General features: G+C 53.9%; 1 protein-coding gene across 1 annotated transcript; it reads right to left on the bottom strand.

Annotated features, from left to right (window-relative positions):
- Positions 1-3,910: 3,910 nt before the first annotated feature.
- Positions 3,911-8,646, bottom strand: LOC310702571 (uncharacterized protein; the record flags this gene model as incomplete). Its single annotated transcript, XM_083494351.1, has 5 exons — positions 8,223-8,646; positions 7,946-8,027; positions 7,037-7,119; positions 6,169-6,295; positions 3,911-5,583 (listed from the first exon to the last, which is right to left on the bottom strand). The coding sequence occupies exons 1-5, from the start codon at positions 8,634-8,636 to the stop codon at positions 3,911-3,913; spliced, it is 2,379 nt and encodes a 792-aa protein (XP_083350477.1). The 5' UTR covers positions 8,637-8,646.
- Between the last annotated feature and the right edge of the window lie 7,099 nt (positions 8,647-15,745).

Raw genomic sequence — 15,745 nt, 5'->3', positions numbered from 1 at the left:
TGGGCGGAGTTCTTTGCGGATTTCGACTTCCGGATAGAATATATCCCGGGAGACAACAACGTCATGGCGGATGCACTATCCAGGAAACCGCAGTATCTCGAGGAAGCGGCACCGGTGGCGGCCAAACACATTTTCGCACCGAAAGCGTGGGCATGCGCTTCAGCCACCATGGACCTGGACACGGTGCGTCGCGCGCTGCAGACGGATTCGTTCGCACAATCCAAGATGGAGGAGGTGCGAAGAGGCACAGCGAAGGACGACGAGTTCCAGATACGCGACGGACTGCTCACCCACAAAGGGGCTCTCTACGTGCCGGGAGACGACCTCCGCGCGAAAGTCCTGCAGCAGTTACACGACGCGCCCAGCGCTGAGCACTTCGGCAAGGAAAAGATGGCGGAATTAGTAGCCAGAGACTTTTGGTGGCCCCAGATGAGGGGAGAAGTCGCGGATTACGTCGCTAGGTGTGACACATGCCAAAGGGCCAAACCAGTGCACAGGAAGCCAGCGGGACTGCTGGAACCGCTACAGACGCCGCTCGAACCATGGGAGAGAGTGGCCCTGGACTTTGTCACAGATCTGCCCAGCTCGCGAGGCAAAACAGCGGTACTCGTGGTCGTAGACCTGTTCACCAAGATGGCACACTTCATTCCTTGCGCGAAGGTGGCCACAGCGGAACAAACCGCCAAGCTGTTCATAGACCACGTGTTCAAAGTTCACGGCTTACCACGGTCCATCCTGTCCGACCGTGGTCGCCAATTCATCTCGAGCTTCTGGCAGAAGCTGCTGGGCATCCTGAACGTCAAGATCAACTTAGCGTCGGCACGACACCCGCAGACCAACGGACAAGCGGAGAGAGTCAACGCCATCATGCAGCAGTACCTGCGATGCTACGCGAATCAACAGCCCTCGACCTGGGTGGACTACCTACCGCTGGCTGAGTTTGCCTACAACAACACGAAGCACGGGTCTACAGGGGTGACACCGTTCTTCGCCAACAATGGGCGGCATCCCAGAACCTTCCCGGGGTTAGAGACGAAGGGGGAGGGGAGCCACGGGGAGCGGAGCATTTAGCAGCAGAGTTGCAGGAAGTCCACGAGCAACTCCGAAGGCACTTGGAACTAGCTAAACACGCCTACAAAGTGCAGGCAGACAGGCACAGGAGAGTCGGGGAAGACATCCAGGTGGGGGACTGGGTCTGGTTAGTGGCCCAGGCAGTGCCGGCCAGAACGTTAGCTAAGAAGAAGCTCAGACACAAGCAGCTAGGGCCGTACCAAGTCGAGGCACAAATCAATCCAGTGGCCTTCCGGTTGACACTCCCGGAGGGCTCCAGAATGCACCCGGTCTTTCATAGGTCAGTGCTCACACCCTACAAGGCACCCCACAGGTTTCAGGCGCCAGGGAACGCACCAGACCCACTCAGAAAATCGCCAACAGGGGAGGAGTCACCGAGGGCGGCGCCACTCAATGAGGTCACGGAGATTTTAGACTCGAGATGGGGGGAAGAGGGGGTTGAATATCTCCTTGCCAGGGAAGGTACCCCGACCAGCGCCAACAGGTAGGTACCGGACTATGCCATGGAGGAACACTACCTCAAAGACGAGTTCCATGCACTCTTCCCACACAGACCTATGCCGGCAGATTATTTCGACGACTGGCTTTTCACACCCACACTTTCAGCCAGCACGTTCCAGGGGTTCTCATCGGCTGAGGAAACGGCGCCAGAAACAAGCTCCCCAGAGGGATCACTCTCGGGGTTTGGCACAGACCGCTCTTATTGGTGGGACAATCAACCGGAGGTGGGGTGGAGCAGGGAACTGCTAAGGGGGCCCTTACACGCAGCATCACCCGAGGTAACGGGGGAGGGATGGACATGGACGTGTTGGGGGAGGATCCTGGGTTCGAGCACGAATGCAGAGAGATGGAAGCAGAGGAGATCGACGTCAACGAGCCCATTACGGACTGGCCGGATCCAGCTGGCCGGCTGCACGACGGGGGGAAAGAACGGTATCCTGTGTTGGGAAAAAGCACCAAGGCAAAAGCCAGCTCCAGATGGCTTGAATGCAAAACAGGATGTTATGTTTTGCAGATGTACTGTTGGAGAAAAGGTGGAGCCTATTCTCTGTACTGAGCACCGGATGTTAGCTCAGTGTGTCATCTGACCTGTGCTGGAAGTACAGGGGAGGAGTTGAGTCTCTTCTGATGGAGACTGAAGGGAACAGTCACATTTCTATGTACTGATGAGTGACAGGAATAAACATGTAAAAAGGGACTCCTGTCTGTCTCATTTCCCCTCCCTGGGAGAATGCAGGGAGGGAGAGAGAAGCAGAGGGTGTGTTCTATCTCACGTCTAATGAGAAGAATCGCCGGGTTTGTTTACCTAGCCTGCCGGTGTCGCAGACGGAAGGTAAACACAGTATCTCGCTCAATTGCCTCGGGGGAGGCCAGGTACCTCTGACTGTGAGCGAAGATACTAACATCCCGCACTCACCCCCACAGCACTGGAGCACCCGGAACCCGCACCCGAAGAGGGGGGAAGGGGGGGCTTCGAGGGGGTGGATGTCAGGGGCTCAGGAACAGAGGCACAGGGGAGAGAGGAAATGGAGAGCGAAGGGGAAGAATCTGAGGGCAGCGTAGGGGAGGATGACAGTGACCCGAGAGATTCCATGAGCTTCTCCAGCGAATCAGAAGATTCCCAGAAGGAGGCGCCGATGGTCAGGGCAAGGGGGGTCCCAGGGGGAACACACCAGAAACAAGGGGCCAGCGGGGACTCCCAAAGCAGCAGCTGGAGAGCAGGACCAGCTTCCCCACCAGAGCGCAGTGGGGGGGAAGAGTCTCATGTGTCAGGGCCAGCGTCTCCTCCAGCAGGGAGAGAAGATGAGTCAGGGCTGACCACGCCTCTGTCGGAGAGTGGGGGAACGGAGGGGAGGTCAGGTCCAACTAGCCTCCCCGAAGGGGGAAGCAGTGACAGGAGCAGTGTAACGGTCAGGAGGAAGGTTGCCGGCTGGGCGCGCCCGCCAAGTTCAAATGTACAGGCGCGTGGGACAGCAGAAAACCCGGATTGGGAACCAGGTCCTAAAGCCCGCCGGAGGCAGGGGGAAGACTCAGGGGACTCAGCGTCAGAAGAGTCCAGGGAGGGCGAGACCCCAGCTGACAGGCGGACCCAGAGGAGGAAAGAGCAAAGGAAGAGGTGGAGCAAAGCTAGAGTCTTAAACTGGTGTCTGGGGGGAGGAGATTCAGACAGTGCTTCAGCGGTCTAGAGTTTCAGACGTAGAGCTGCACGCTGCGGCTGTGAAAGCGAAACTGAACTTCAATATAGACTTTTGTATATAACAACGAAGTGGCGTTGGTCCTTTGTGAGCTGGGACCTAGGGCAGCTCTGACAGCGGCCATCGGGAGCGGGGCGCTAAGTCCCACCCTGCTCCTGGTGGCTGCGCAGAGCTGCCCGCAGTCCCAGCCTCAACGCAGCTCTGCGCGGCCACCGGGAGCGGGGCGCTAAGTCCCGCCCGGCTCCCGATGGCTACGCAGAGCTGCCTCCAGTCCCGGGCTCAGCGCACTTCTCCCCATCGCCAGCCCCACAAGCTCGGGGGACAGCGGGGAGGCGGAGTGCGCCTTCCCGCTGTTCCCCGACCTGGTTCTTCCAGCCCCACACCTGGGGGGGAAATAAATCTTTTTTTCTTTATTTCCCCCCCAAAAAACAAGGTGCGTCCTATGGGCCGGTGCGTCCTATGGGGCGCAAAATACGGTAATCAAGCATTTGGAAACCAAGCCTTTTAAGGAACGATAGGAGCTGGGTAGGCTTAGCCTGCAAAAGAGGAGATTGAGAGGACATATGAGACCCATCTTCAAATACCATGATTCTCCCTGCTGTGAGTTCCTTGATGGAAAGTGAGACTTTTCTTCCATTTGAAGCTCATTCCACATTCCAAGTATTGATACAGTGAACTGTTTGATGGGAAGTAAGATGTCCCTTCCGACTGAAGCTCTTTCCACATTCCAAGCAGTGATAGAGTTTCTCCCCTGTATGAATTCTTTGATGGGAAGTGAGACCCTGCCTGTGACTGAAGCTCTTTCCACATTCCAAGCATTGATATAGTTTCTCCCCTGTATGAATTCTTCGATGGGAAGTGAGACTATTCTTGCGAGTGAAGCTCTTCCCACATTCCAGGCACTGATATGGTTTCTCCCCTGTATGAATTCTTTGATGGGAAGTGAGACCCTGCCTGTGACTGAAGCTCTTTCCACATTCCAAGCAGTGATAGAGTTTCTCCCCTGTATGAATTCTTTGATGGGAAGTGAGACCCTGCCTGTGACTGAAGCTCTTTCCACATTCCAAGCATTGATATAGTTTCTCCCCTGTATGAATTCTTCGATGGGAAGTGAGACTATTCTTGCGAGTGAAGCTCTTCCCACATTCTGTGCACTGATATGGTTTCTCCCCTGTATGAATTCTCTGATGGGAAATGAGACTATTCTTGCGAGTGAAGCTCTTCCCACATTCTGTGCACTGATATGGTTTCTCCCCTGTATGAATTCTCTGATGGGAAGTGAGATGGACCCTTTTCCTGAAGCTCTTTCGACATTCCAGGCACTGATATGGTTTCTCCCCTGTATGAATTCTTTGATGGGAAATGAGAAAGGATCTCCGATTGAAGCTCTTTCCACACTCCAAGCATTTATAGGGTTCATACCTTGTATGACTTCTTTGATGGCAAGTGAGACGTCTCTTCCTACTGAAGCTCTTTCCACATTTCAAGCACTGATAGGGTTTCTCCCCTGTATGAATTCTTTGATGGGAAGTGAGACTATTTTTGCGAGTGAAGGTCTTCCCACATTCTAAGCACTGATGGGGTTTCTCCCCTGTATGAATTCTTTGATGGAAAGTGAGACTATTTTTGCGAGTGAAGGTCTTCCCACATTCTAAGCACTGATGGGGTTTCTCCCCAGTGTGAATTATTTGATGGGAAGTGAGTTGGCAGCCCTTAATGAAGCCCCTTCCACATTCCAAGCATTTATATGGTTTCTCCACTCGGTGAATTCGTTCATGTGAAGTAAGGGTATCCTTCCGACTAAAATTCTTTCCACATTCCAAGCACTGATATGGTTTCTCCCCTGTATGAATACTTTGATGAGATATGAGATGGTCCTTCCGACTGAAGCTCTTTCCACATTCCAAGCACTGATATGGTTTCTCCCCTGTATGAATTCTTTGATGATCTGTGAGCTTAGCTTTCTGCCTGAAGCTCTTTCCACATTCCAAGCACTTATAGGGTTTCTCCCCTGTATGACTTCTTTGATGGGCCTTGAGCACTGCCCTGTGACTGAACATCTTCCCACATTCCAAACACTGATGGGGTTTCTCCCTGCTGTGACTTCTTTTAGGGAAAGTGAGAAATGTCTTCTGACGAAATGTCTTACCATCTTCCAAGTACCGATGACGATTTTTCCCAGTAGGATATATTTTATGGGAAGTAGAATGGGAGCTCAGACTATAACTCTCTCCACACTCCAAATATTTATACAACTTCCCCACTGTGTGAATGTTGTCACGGTTTCCCTTGTTCATAATTTCCAATCCATCACAACCTACATCAAAGAGAGAAACACATTAGAGCCTTAGGAAGAAATAGAGCCCCAAATTATGGAAGACTGCTAATGAATGTTTGTGATAGATGAAGAACAGAAGGGAGTTAGATCTGAGGTCTTACTACAGGGTTCACTGCCTTTGTTGACTCTCATTGTCACACAGATTGATGGGAACCTGAGATTCAAACAGTCTGGCATCTTCCGGGAAGGATCTTGTTTGGCCTAATCATGGAATCTCCTCCATCTGCAAGGCCAGTTGTCTCTTTGGTCAACCAGAAAGTGACCGAAGCAAAAACTGAAAACCTCACAGAAGCTGCTACTTCTGCTAACACATGAAAGGTTACATTCAAGAAGGTCTGGGCAGCTCAGACCAGCCTGGTCATGGTTTAAAAAGGCGTATGTGGGGCAAGAATATTTGCAGACAGAACAGTAAGTTCAAGGTGAGCTGCGGGGAAGGAGAATCCCAGATGCTGTCAAGCGCCATCAAAATATTGCAGGATTCTCACAGGTGGAGGTAGGGGTCTGTGGGTTTGGGTGTGTGTGTGTATTTCAAAACATATATTATAGTCCAGCAGGAATCCTTACTGAGAGAGTCCACAATCCTACGATTCTCCTCCATGACTTCCTTATGCAGAGCTCTCTGGTCAGGATCCAGCAACGCCCACTCCTCCTCTGTGAAATACACAGCGACATCTTCAAAGCACAGAGGACCCTGAAGGAAAAGGGAAAAGGTCCTCTTCTGAGACAGCACAAAGATTATCCACTATACATTGCTCAGTTGTTTTTTTGCCCATTCTTTGTTGTGTTCTTTTCATGGGATTATTTGGCTGCACGTTTTAGGTCTGGATGCCTATTTTAGCATTTCAATGATTTATTTTACTGTGCATTCTAATGATGGGTATTAATCTTTGTGTGAATGGGTGGAACTCCGCATGCTGTTCTTCAAATTATTCTGTCTGTGGAAGTATTCCTGTCTGCCAGACAGAACGATCCCTTCTCTACTCCCGCTGTGCGATGCTTGGGGGGCGATGGGACCCTCCCTCTGCCCTACAGCCAACTTCAAGGGGCTCATGGGGGCACAGAGAGGGGGAGGAGGGGATTCCCCTTCTTCAGCTGATGGGGCTGCTGAGGTGAATCCCGGCCACTGTTTGTTATGGCTTCTCAACTTCTTGGAAGCTTCTCAACTGCTTAGAAGCCTGATTAGATCAATATAGAAATATAACTGCAGCTACTGATAAATCATAATAATAAAAGTGACATTCCGAAGCCCAGTTAAGGAGAGATGGCTGTTCATTCCTGTCAGCACATAAACCTTCCTGAATGGCATTGTCCATCTTTGTTCAGGACAGAGGCTTTGACAGAAGCCAAGAGGAGGAGAAATTCTTTCCGGCCCAGAGGCTCCCTGGCTGCCCCACTCCTCTGACTCTTTCCCCACCAAGCTCTTTCCCCATACCAGATCTGTTTCCACAGCTGCTGCTTCTCCTCCGTTCTCATGAAAAGATGGATGAGGAGGTCTGGGGGGCATCCGTCTGTCACCTAAGAGAGACAAATGTCAAAGGGAAGCCATCAGTTTCTGCGTCTCTCACTTCTTCAGACACACTGAAACAGGCTGCTGAAAGAGACTTCTGTTTCAGTGTATCTGAAGTAGTTTGCATGCACACGAAAGCTCATACCAGTAACAAACTTAGTTGGTCTCTAAGGTGCTACTGGAAGGAATTTTTTTTCTTTTTCCAACCACGGCAGACCAACACGGCTACCTACCTGTAACTAGAGGTTCAGCACTTAGAGATAAGTGCCATAGATGTGTCAGGGAGAGGCAAACGGGAAAAGAGGAAAGGACAGAAATCAGCAGTTACAGGGAGCCTAGAGAGATTATCAGCAGCCAGTCATCAGAGAGTCAGTCTGAAGAAGAGGGGGAGGAGGAGTGTGAGCCTGGGACAAGTCATGCTGTACACAGAGGAAGTAAGGGGAGGAGTTTTCGCAGGTTTGCATGCTGGGTAAAGAAAAGAAGGAAATAACTTTAGTGGGAGCAACTGCGCTCAAGGGGAAGGAGGTTGATGGAAACGCTGGAGATGTACGTTTGAACTTTGTCAAATAAATCGCTTGGAACTGGCTGGGAGCCCGGAGTCTTATCTATGGCCAGTTGGACAGCACAAAGCCTCTGACAAGATGTGCCATGGAAAAGGTCTTGCTTGTTGAGTGCATTTTGACATTGTACCCATTAAAAATTTTGGTTCTTCAAAATATATCTTCCCCCGCTTTGGGCTCTTGGCCCCAAGTGCCTCCCCCCCTAAAGATGAACAGAACCCAAAGATTAGTTTCAAGATCCACAGAATGAGAAGAAAGACGAGTTCCTCCTTACCCAGTGGCCTCCCTCTGGCGTCCAACGGAGTCTTCTCTGCCTCACAGGAATCCAGGCCCATTTCTGCAAAGAGACCCTTTTCCTGAAAGAGTAACAAGGGTTCAAAACAGAGAATGTGGAGAAGGATTAGAAAAGGAATGATTGGAGCAAACACTTTAGGGGATCAGATCTCATCCCTTGCTTCTCCAAAGAGGGCGAGCCGTTAGGAGAGCATCTTGGAAGGCTCCCTGTCTTGCTTGGAGCCCCTTGGGAGTTTCCAGAGGAAAGTCTCTCTCACCTGCTGCTCTGCTTGCTTCCTCTCCTCTGCCTGACTCAGGAGGAAACCTTCGGCCAGGGATACAGCCTGGGAACTGGTCTCTGCTCCACATTCCCTCACCCAGCTCTCCATCTCCAGCGGAAGGACGGCCAGGAACTGCTCCAAGATCACCAGGTCCAGCATCTGAGCTTTCATATGACTTTCTGGCTTCAGCCACCGACAGTCAAGGTGGTGGAGTCGGCCGCAAGCCTCTCGGGGTCCTTTGGCCTCCTGAGAGCAGAACTGCCTGAACTGCTGGCTCTGCACCTCTGAGCAGAGGGGGTCCTCCCCATCCAGGATCTTTTGTACTGAGTTTTCCCATAATTCCCCACTGCTCCCAGTTTGGAGGGCAGGGCCTCCTCCTGCTTCAGGGCCAGCTGAGTCTTGCTCATCCATCTGGGCTCTCATGAAGAAGAGAAGAAGAAGAAAAGTTTGGATTTGATATCCTGCCTTTCACTCCCCTTCAGGAGTCTCAAAGCGGCTCACATTCTCCTTTCCCTTCCTCCCCCACAACAAACACTCTGTGAGGTGAGTGGGGCTGAGAGACTTCACAGAAGTGTGACTGGCCCAAGGTCACCCAGCAGCTGCAGGTGGAGGAGCGGAGACACGAACCCGGTTTCCCAGATTACGTGACTACCGCTCTTAACCACTACACCACACTGGCTTCTCATGAAGCCTCCAAGAGATGGAAAGGAATCCTTTCATATTCTGCCAAGTTCTGATGGTCCGATTTAGAGGTGCTAGCAAATCCTACAAAGCAAACATATTGGTCTGTTATCAGACTGATACATGGTCAGGAGAAGAGAAATGTTTCCTGAGCAAGCGTGGCTGAGTCTTGCTAGGAACAGGGCTGGACTGCACCACTGCCCTGACTCTGAACCTTCATTAACAGGAAAAAAGGAAGAGGAAAGAGAAGGAAGCGTCTAGCCCTGGTCTAAGGAAAGCGACCATGCAGAATTGCCTCACTGACAATTTCATGACCCAGAAGGTGGAAGAAACAAGAAGGGGATCATCTGTCTTGGACCTAGTCCTCAACAACAGATGGGAACTGATCAACCAAGTGGAAGTACTGGGAAACTTGGGAGAAAGTGATCATGTCTTCCCCTGAGACAGAGGGAAACAAAAGCTGAGTGTAGTCAGGAATTCACTTTAAGGCGGCCAATTAAAAGAAACTTAAGGAGATACTGGGCGAGATCCTATGTTCTGCAATACTGAAATAAATGGGAGCTTCTTCAAGGTGAAATATTGAAGGCTCAAATGCAGGCAGTCCCAACCGGAAAGAAAAGTGAGAGGCATCTAAGGAAAACAGTGTGGCTGCATAAGGAAAGTGATGCCCAGCCTAGTAATCAAAGAATAAATGATGTAAGGAGGGAGCTGCAGTCCAGGATCGGAAAAGAGGGAGTAACTGGACACCTGGCTTCTTCAAGTGAATTCAGATCTCCAGGACCGGCTGAGCTGCATCCAAGGGACTGAAGGAGCTTGGGGATGTAATCTCAGAGCCTTCATCTAGAGCTCTGAGGATTCTTGGAGAACAGGAGAGGCTCCTGCAGACTGGAGGGGGGCAAATGTTGTCCCCCATCTTCAAAAACAGGAAAAACTACTGACTGGTGAGCTTGAGATTGATACCAGGCAACCAGGGAAGGTCCTAGAACAGATCATTAAACCGTCAGTCTGTGAGGACTGAGAAAAGGATGCTGTGATTACTAAGACCCAGCAGGGGTTTCTCGAAAACACGTCATGCCAGACCCATCTGGCAGCTCCCAGATGATTGGCTGGGCTCCCTTTATTAATGGCATTTCTACCCCTCCTCACTGAGTCCCCACAACAATGGGGCTCCGTTCAAGGTGCTGACATGAGGGGTTCACTGGGACCCCAATCTCTGAGGAGCCTCTGGAGCAGAGCCCACCGCTAAGCACCAACTCATATGTCGCAGACTCACTCATTATCGTGGCCCCACCAAATTTCTACCCTTTGCCACAGGATGCTGAAGGGGGGGGGCGTCTTGCGTGAGGGAAAACCTCGTGATTTGCAGTCTGAGGCAGGAGTTGGTCAAACCAGAAAAGCTTTTTTTTATAACACAAAATGTTGGTGAGAGAAAGTTGGGTCAGGAGAGGCATACTTACAGGTAGAAGTTAAGTTATTATTCAACTAAACGGAAAGATGTCACAGGCCTAAACACAGGAGTACAGGCACAGCGTCTCTCGAAATCGGTTCTTCCCCTTGAGGGAGATGTTGGGGGGGGGCAAAGAGGGGGCCAAATGCTTCCCGGCCTTGCTGCTCCTTTCCCTAGTAATGGCAGACGTTTCCGTGAAAGGCTTTGGGCGCCGCCTCATTCTTTGCCTCCAGAGAAGGGAACTTTTCGTCCTTGACCCGACTCTCTCAGGTCTTTCCAAATAAGATCTCCGACCTCGGGGTCCCCTTCTCCTTCGGGATCCCCTTCTCCCCTCCTGACGGGAAGAAGGAGACCCCGGTCAGACCATAGCTGCCAACCTCCCCCTTTTTTGGAGGGAAATTCCCTTATTCCAGCGCCGCTTCCCGCTGCGATCCCGGATTGTTAGATCTCCCGTCGACCGTCCCTGGGACAGGGGAGGCTGCGGATCCCTTCTTTTCGAGGCTGCGGGTCCCTTCTTTTCGAGGCTGCGGATCCCTTCATTTCGAGGCTGCGGATCCCTTCTTTTCGAGGCTGCGGATCCCCCCTTCTTTTCCCATCTGAAAGTGGGCAGCTCTGGTTCAGAGGGTCTTCCCCCGGCTTCTCCTCTCCTGCCCCAGACTCAGCCCCCCATGGGACGCCCGTCCGTCCGTCCATCCGCCTGCCTGCCTGCCTGCCTTCCCCACAGGCTCCACCAGCTCTTTCTCTGGCCAGAGACCAGCTTCTCCTCCGAGAGGCTCCATCCAGAGCCACTTCTCCCTCCGTCCAGGCCTGGGTCCCGATCCCTCTTTCTGCCTCTCTCTCTCCCAAGGAGCCCTGTCTCACTTGAAGGCCCTCTTTGGGGAAGCTTCGCTTTTCAGGCTCGACGCTTTATTATGGCTTTATATGAGCTGGAAGCTGCCCAGAGGGGCTGGGGGAGCCCAGCCAGACAAGAGGGCTAGAAATGACAAAATCATCATCATCATCATCATCATCATCATCATCATCATCATCATCATCCCTGACTCAAAACTCCCTCAGAAACGGCTCCTTTTCTTTTCCCGCCCAAAGTGCTGGCTCCGCCCCCTTTGACTGGGCAGCCAATCAGAGAGAGAGAGGCTCCGGCCCCCTGGTGGCCTTTCGGGGGAACTGCACCCCCACTCCGGCCTGGCTGGGCTGTCAATCACCGGCTCCTCCCGCCTTCCCCCAGAGGAGGAAAATGACTCTCGAGGAGGCTGCATCTCCGCCCAGCCAGAGGCGCTCCTGACCTGGCGCTTGGGGGGCCTTCCTCTTTCCCCTTTGTTCCTGGCTTGGTTTCAACCCATTCACACGAACCAAGAGCCCAAATCCTGACCCCGGGCTGCGGAGATCTCTGCCCATCTTGTGATGCACAAATGAAAGAAGAAGGCAGCCTATTTATTTGGGCCTATTATTCCTAAGATCCTTGTTTCTAAAGGCAGGCCTGGTTAGGGAAGTTTTGAATCACTAATGTTTTAAAGTATTTTTAATCTTTTGTTCGAAGCCCCCCAAAGTGGCTGGGGAAACCCGGCCAGATGGGCTGGGTATAAATAATAGTTTATTATTATTATAAAGCCCAATAAAAAGACCCCGTGGTGCATCTGCCCAGCAGGACCAGAGCCCTTTCAAGAGCTACGGCTTCCTCCCCAGAATCCTGGGAACCGGAGTTTGTTCAGGATGCGGCGAGTGGACAGGAAAGCGCCCTCTCCCGCAATTCCTAGCGTGGCTGAACAGGGGACTCCTTGCCAGGGGCCTTGGGGAATTGGAGCTTGAGCCGAGGGGGCTGTGGAGAGAGGGTCTCCCACTTACTCTCAGCCCTTGGAGGGGCTGCCTCTTTCACCCACCCGCACCCTGGGATTTGTTTATTACACGGACAGACCACTTTCATCTTCCAAGGATCTCAAGGGTGAATACGGGATTCTCCTCCTCCCTATTTCACCCTCACAACAACCCTGTCAGGAAGGCGAGGCGAAGAGATGGTGACTGACTCAAGCTCACCCAGGGAGCTTCATGGCTGAGTGGCAAATCGAACCCTGTCTCAGTCCGCCACTCTAACCATTAAGCTGCACTGCCCCTCCTTCCCACCATGGCCTCTCCTCTTGGATGGCAAGACCTCCTGCAGAAAGGAGATTCCGACTAAGCATTTGGAAAAAGCGAAGAGCTGTTGGGCCCTGTCACCCCCAGGAGAGATGGCGGCCTCTCCTTCCTTGGAGGTTTCTGAGCAGAAGGTGGAGGGCCGCCTGCAATGGGGAACTGAGCAGAGATTCCGGCATTGCAGGGGGCTGGACTGGATGTCCTTTGGGTCCCTTCCAAGTCCCCTAGGCTTCCTCTTCAGTCTGGGGGAGGCAGATCTGAGCATTTGGGGAAAGACCTGCGATTTAGGTCTGGGCTGCAGTTTTCCATTTCATTGCGGAGTGCTCACTGGAAGGACAGATCCTGAAGCTGAGGCTCCAACACTTTGGCCACCTCATGAGAAGAGAAGACTCCCTGGAAAAGACCCTGATGTTGGGAAAGATGGAGGGCACAAGGAGAAGGGGACGACAGAGGACGAGATGGTGGGACAGTGTTCTCGAAGCTACCAGCATGAGTTTGACCAAACTGCGGGAGGCAGTGGAGGACAGGAGTGCCTGGCGTGCTCTGGTCCAGGGGGTCATGAAGAGGCGGACACCACTAAAGGACTCAAGAGCAGGACTAGATGTCCTTTGGGTCCCTTCCAAGTCTGAGATTCTAGGCTTCTCCCCAAGGCTTCCTCCTCGGTCTGGGGGAGGCAGATCTGAGCAATGAGGTCTGGGCTGCAGTTTCCCGTCTCATGGCGGAGCTGGAAGGGCCCCGCGGGGTCCTCAGTCCAGCATCTGGACCTGCCTTTCTCCTGCTGGGGCCCCAGATGTGGCTGGACTACAACTCCCATCACCCCCCGCTAGCCAGGCCAGGGCTCAGGGATGAGGGGAGTTGTAGTCTGGGGACCCCCAGCTGGAGAAACCCCCTCGCCCGCCCCCCCCTTTGCCAAGCCCTGCCTGCCCCTCCCTGCAGGAGCCCCCCCCCCCAATAGGACCCCCTGCATCCCGGGACCCCGAGGGGGAGAGGAGACTCACCGGAGGAGACAAGAGGGGGCCGGGGAGGGGCTCCGGAAGACCCGCCCCTTCCTGTCCTGTCCTCTCTAGGCGTGCGGCTCAGCTGCTCTTAACCCTTGGCTCGCCGGCGCGCCCAGCTGGTCTCCTTGGGGGGGGAGAAGGTCCCACTGTCTTCTTGGGAGCCGCTCTGAGCCCGGCTTGGGCTCCCTCCTGTCCTGCCGAGGGCCAAGCAGGGCTGCCTCCCCTCGGCCTCCTTCCCCCTGAATGGGGGTCCCTCCTTGACCCAGCCCCGCCCGGCATCCCGGGACCCCGAGACGAGAGAGGAGACTCACCGGAGGAGACAAGAGGGGGCCGGGGAGGGGATACGGAAGACCCGCCTCCGTCACTTCCTGTCCTCTCTAGGCATGCGACTCAGCTGCTCTTAACCCTTGCCTAGCCTGGCGAGAAGGAGAAAGAGGAGCCCCCTCCCCCCCCCGGGATGGGCAGGGCAGAAGGCAGGGCGGGGGGGGCCTGGAGGGGATGCAGTGTCCGGCCTCGGGGGCCAGGGCTCAAGTCAGGAGGGCCAGAGCGGACAAGGGAGCAGCAGCCTCCCCGGACCCGGGACAGGCTAACAAGCCTCTCAGGTAGACTGGCTCTGGCCCTGGAGGCTCCGTGCAAGAAGAGCCCTGAGGCAGGTGCCTTGTGCCAAAGGGGTCCCATCCGGCCCAGGATCCTGCGCCCACAGTGGCACCCAGGCGCCCCAAGCAGGAGGAGAGCGCCTTTGGCCCTCTAAGGTAGACTGGGTGTGTCCATGGAGGCTCCGTGCAAGAAGATCCCTGATGCAGGTGCATCATGCCAAAGGGGACCCATCCGGCCCAGGATCCTGCGCCCCCAAGCAGGAAGAGAGAATCTTCCTCCCTGCCTTGTGCTCTGCCATTCTAAGGTAGACTGGCTCTGTCCATGGAGGCTCCATGCAGGAAGAGCCCCAAAGCAGCTGCATCGCGCCAAAGGGGACCCATCCGGCCCAGGATCCTGCGCCCACAATGGCACCCAGGAGGAGAGCGCCTTTGGCCCGCTAAGGAAGACTGGCTCTGGCCCTGGAGGCTCCGTGCAGGACTCCTCAGAAACCAGGAAGAGCCCTGGGGCAGCTGCATCGTGCCAAAGCAGACCCATCCGGCTCGGGATCCTGCGCCCACAGTGGCGCGCCCAGCTGGTCCCTCGTTTGGGGGGAGCCTGGGGGCCGGAGGAGGAAAAGGAGCCTGGCCAGGAGCCGAGAGAGGGGAAAGAGGAGCCCCCTGTCCCCCCAGGATGGGCAGGGAAAAGGCAGGGCGGGGGGGCCTGGAGGGGTTGCAATTTCTGGCCTACTAGGGCCAGGGCTAAAGAGCAGGCAGGGCCAGAGATGTCCACTTTCAGATTTGAAAATAAGGGATCAGCAGCCTCCCCTGTCCCAGGGACAGTCTATGGGAGATCTAACAATCTGGGATACCAGTGGGAAACGGCGCTGGAATAAGGGAATTTCCCCCCAAACAAGGGAAGGTCGTGGGGCGCAGGGGGTTCTGTGGTCTATAAGCCACTGAGACTTGGGCTGCCCAGCGGAAGGTCTGTGTTTCCAGTCCCCATGACTGAGCTCCCCTTGCTCTGTCCCAGCTCCTGCCAACCTAGCAGTTCAAAAGCACACCAGCGCAAGTAGAGAAATAGGTACCACTGTGGTGTTTCTGTGCGCTCTGGCACTTCTCACGGTGTCCCGTTGCACCAGAAGCGGTTTAGTCCTGCTGCCTATATCACCCAGAAAGCTGTCTGCAGACCAACATGGGCTCCCTCAGCCTGAAGCGAGATGAGCTCTGCGCCCCAGTCGCCTTTGACGGGCCTTGACCGTCCAGCGGCCCTTCCTCACCCAACAGAGGAAGGGAAGGTCCACGTGTTGGACTGAGCAGGAAAAGGGGGGCTGCCTTGGCCTCCCCTTCCCCTTCAGAGCAAGCGCCTCTGGGGCGCAAGAGGGGGGTGCTGGGTCTGCTACTGCCGCTCTCGCTGCCCCCCCTGCAACTTCAGCAGGAGCGGTTTATCCAGAGGGGGAAACAAGCCTGGGAGGAGACATTTTACTTCTTTATTAAATTTATATACCGCCCTATGCCTGCAGGCTTTCAGGGCAATTCACAAAATAAAACCAGAATATAAAACCACAGAATAATCAAAATAAAAACAACCACCACCTGATAAACCCTCCCCCCCCAAACACATTTTAAAAGGCCATAGGATGTCAATCAAATCAACCAAAGGCCTGGTTAAAAAAGAACATTTTTGCCCGGTGC

The sequence above is a fragment of the Podarcis liolepis genome, assembly GCF_965112155.1.
Source record: "Podarcis liolepis genome assembly, chromosome: 3".
In the NCBI taxonomy this organism is placed as follows: Eukaryota; Metazoa; Chordata; class Lepidosauria; order Squamata; family Lacertidae; genus Podarcis; species Podarcis liolepis.
This window is presented reverse-complemented; position numbering and strand designations above follow the sequence as displayed.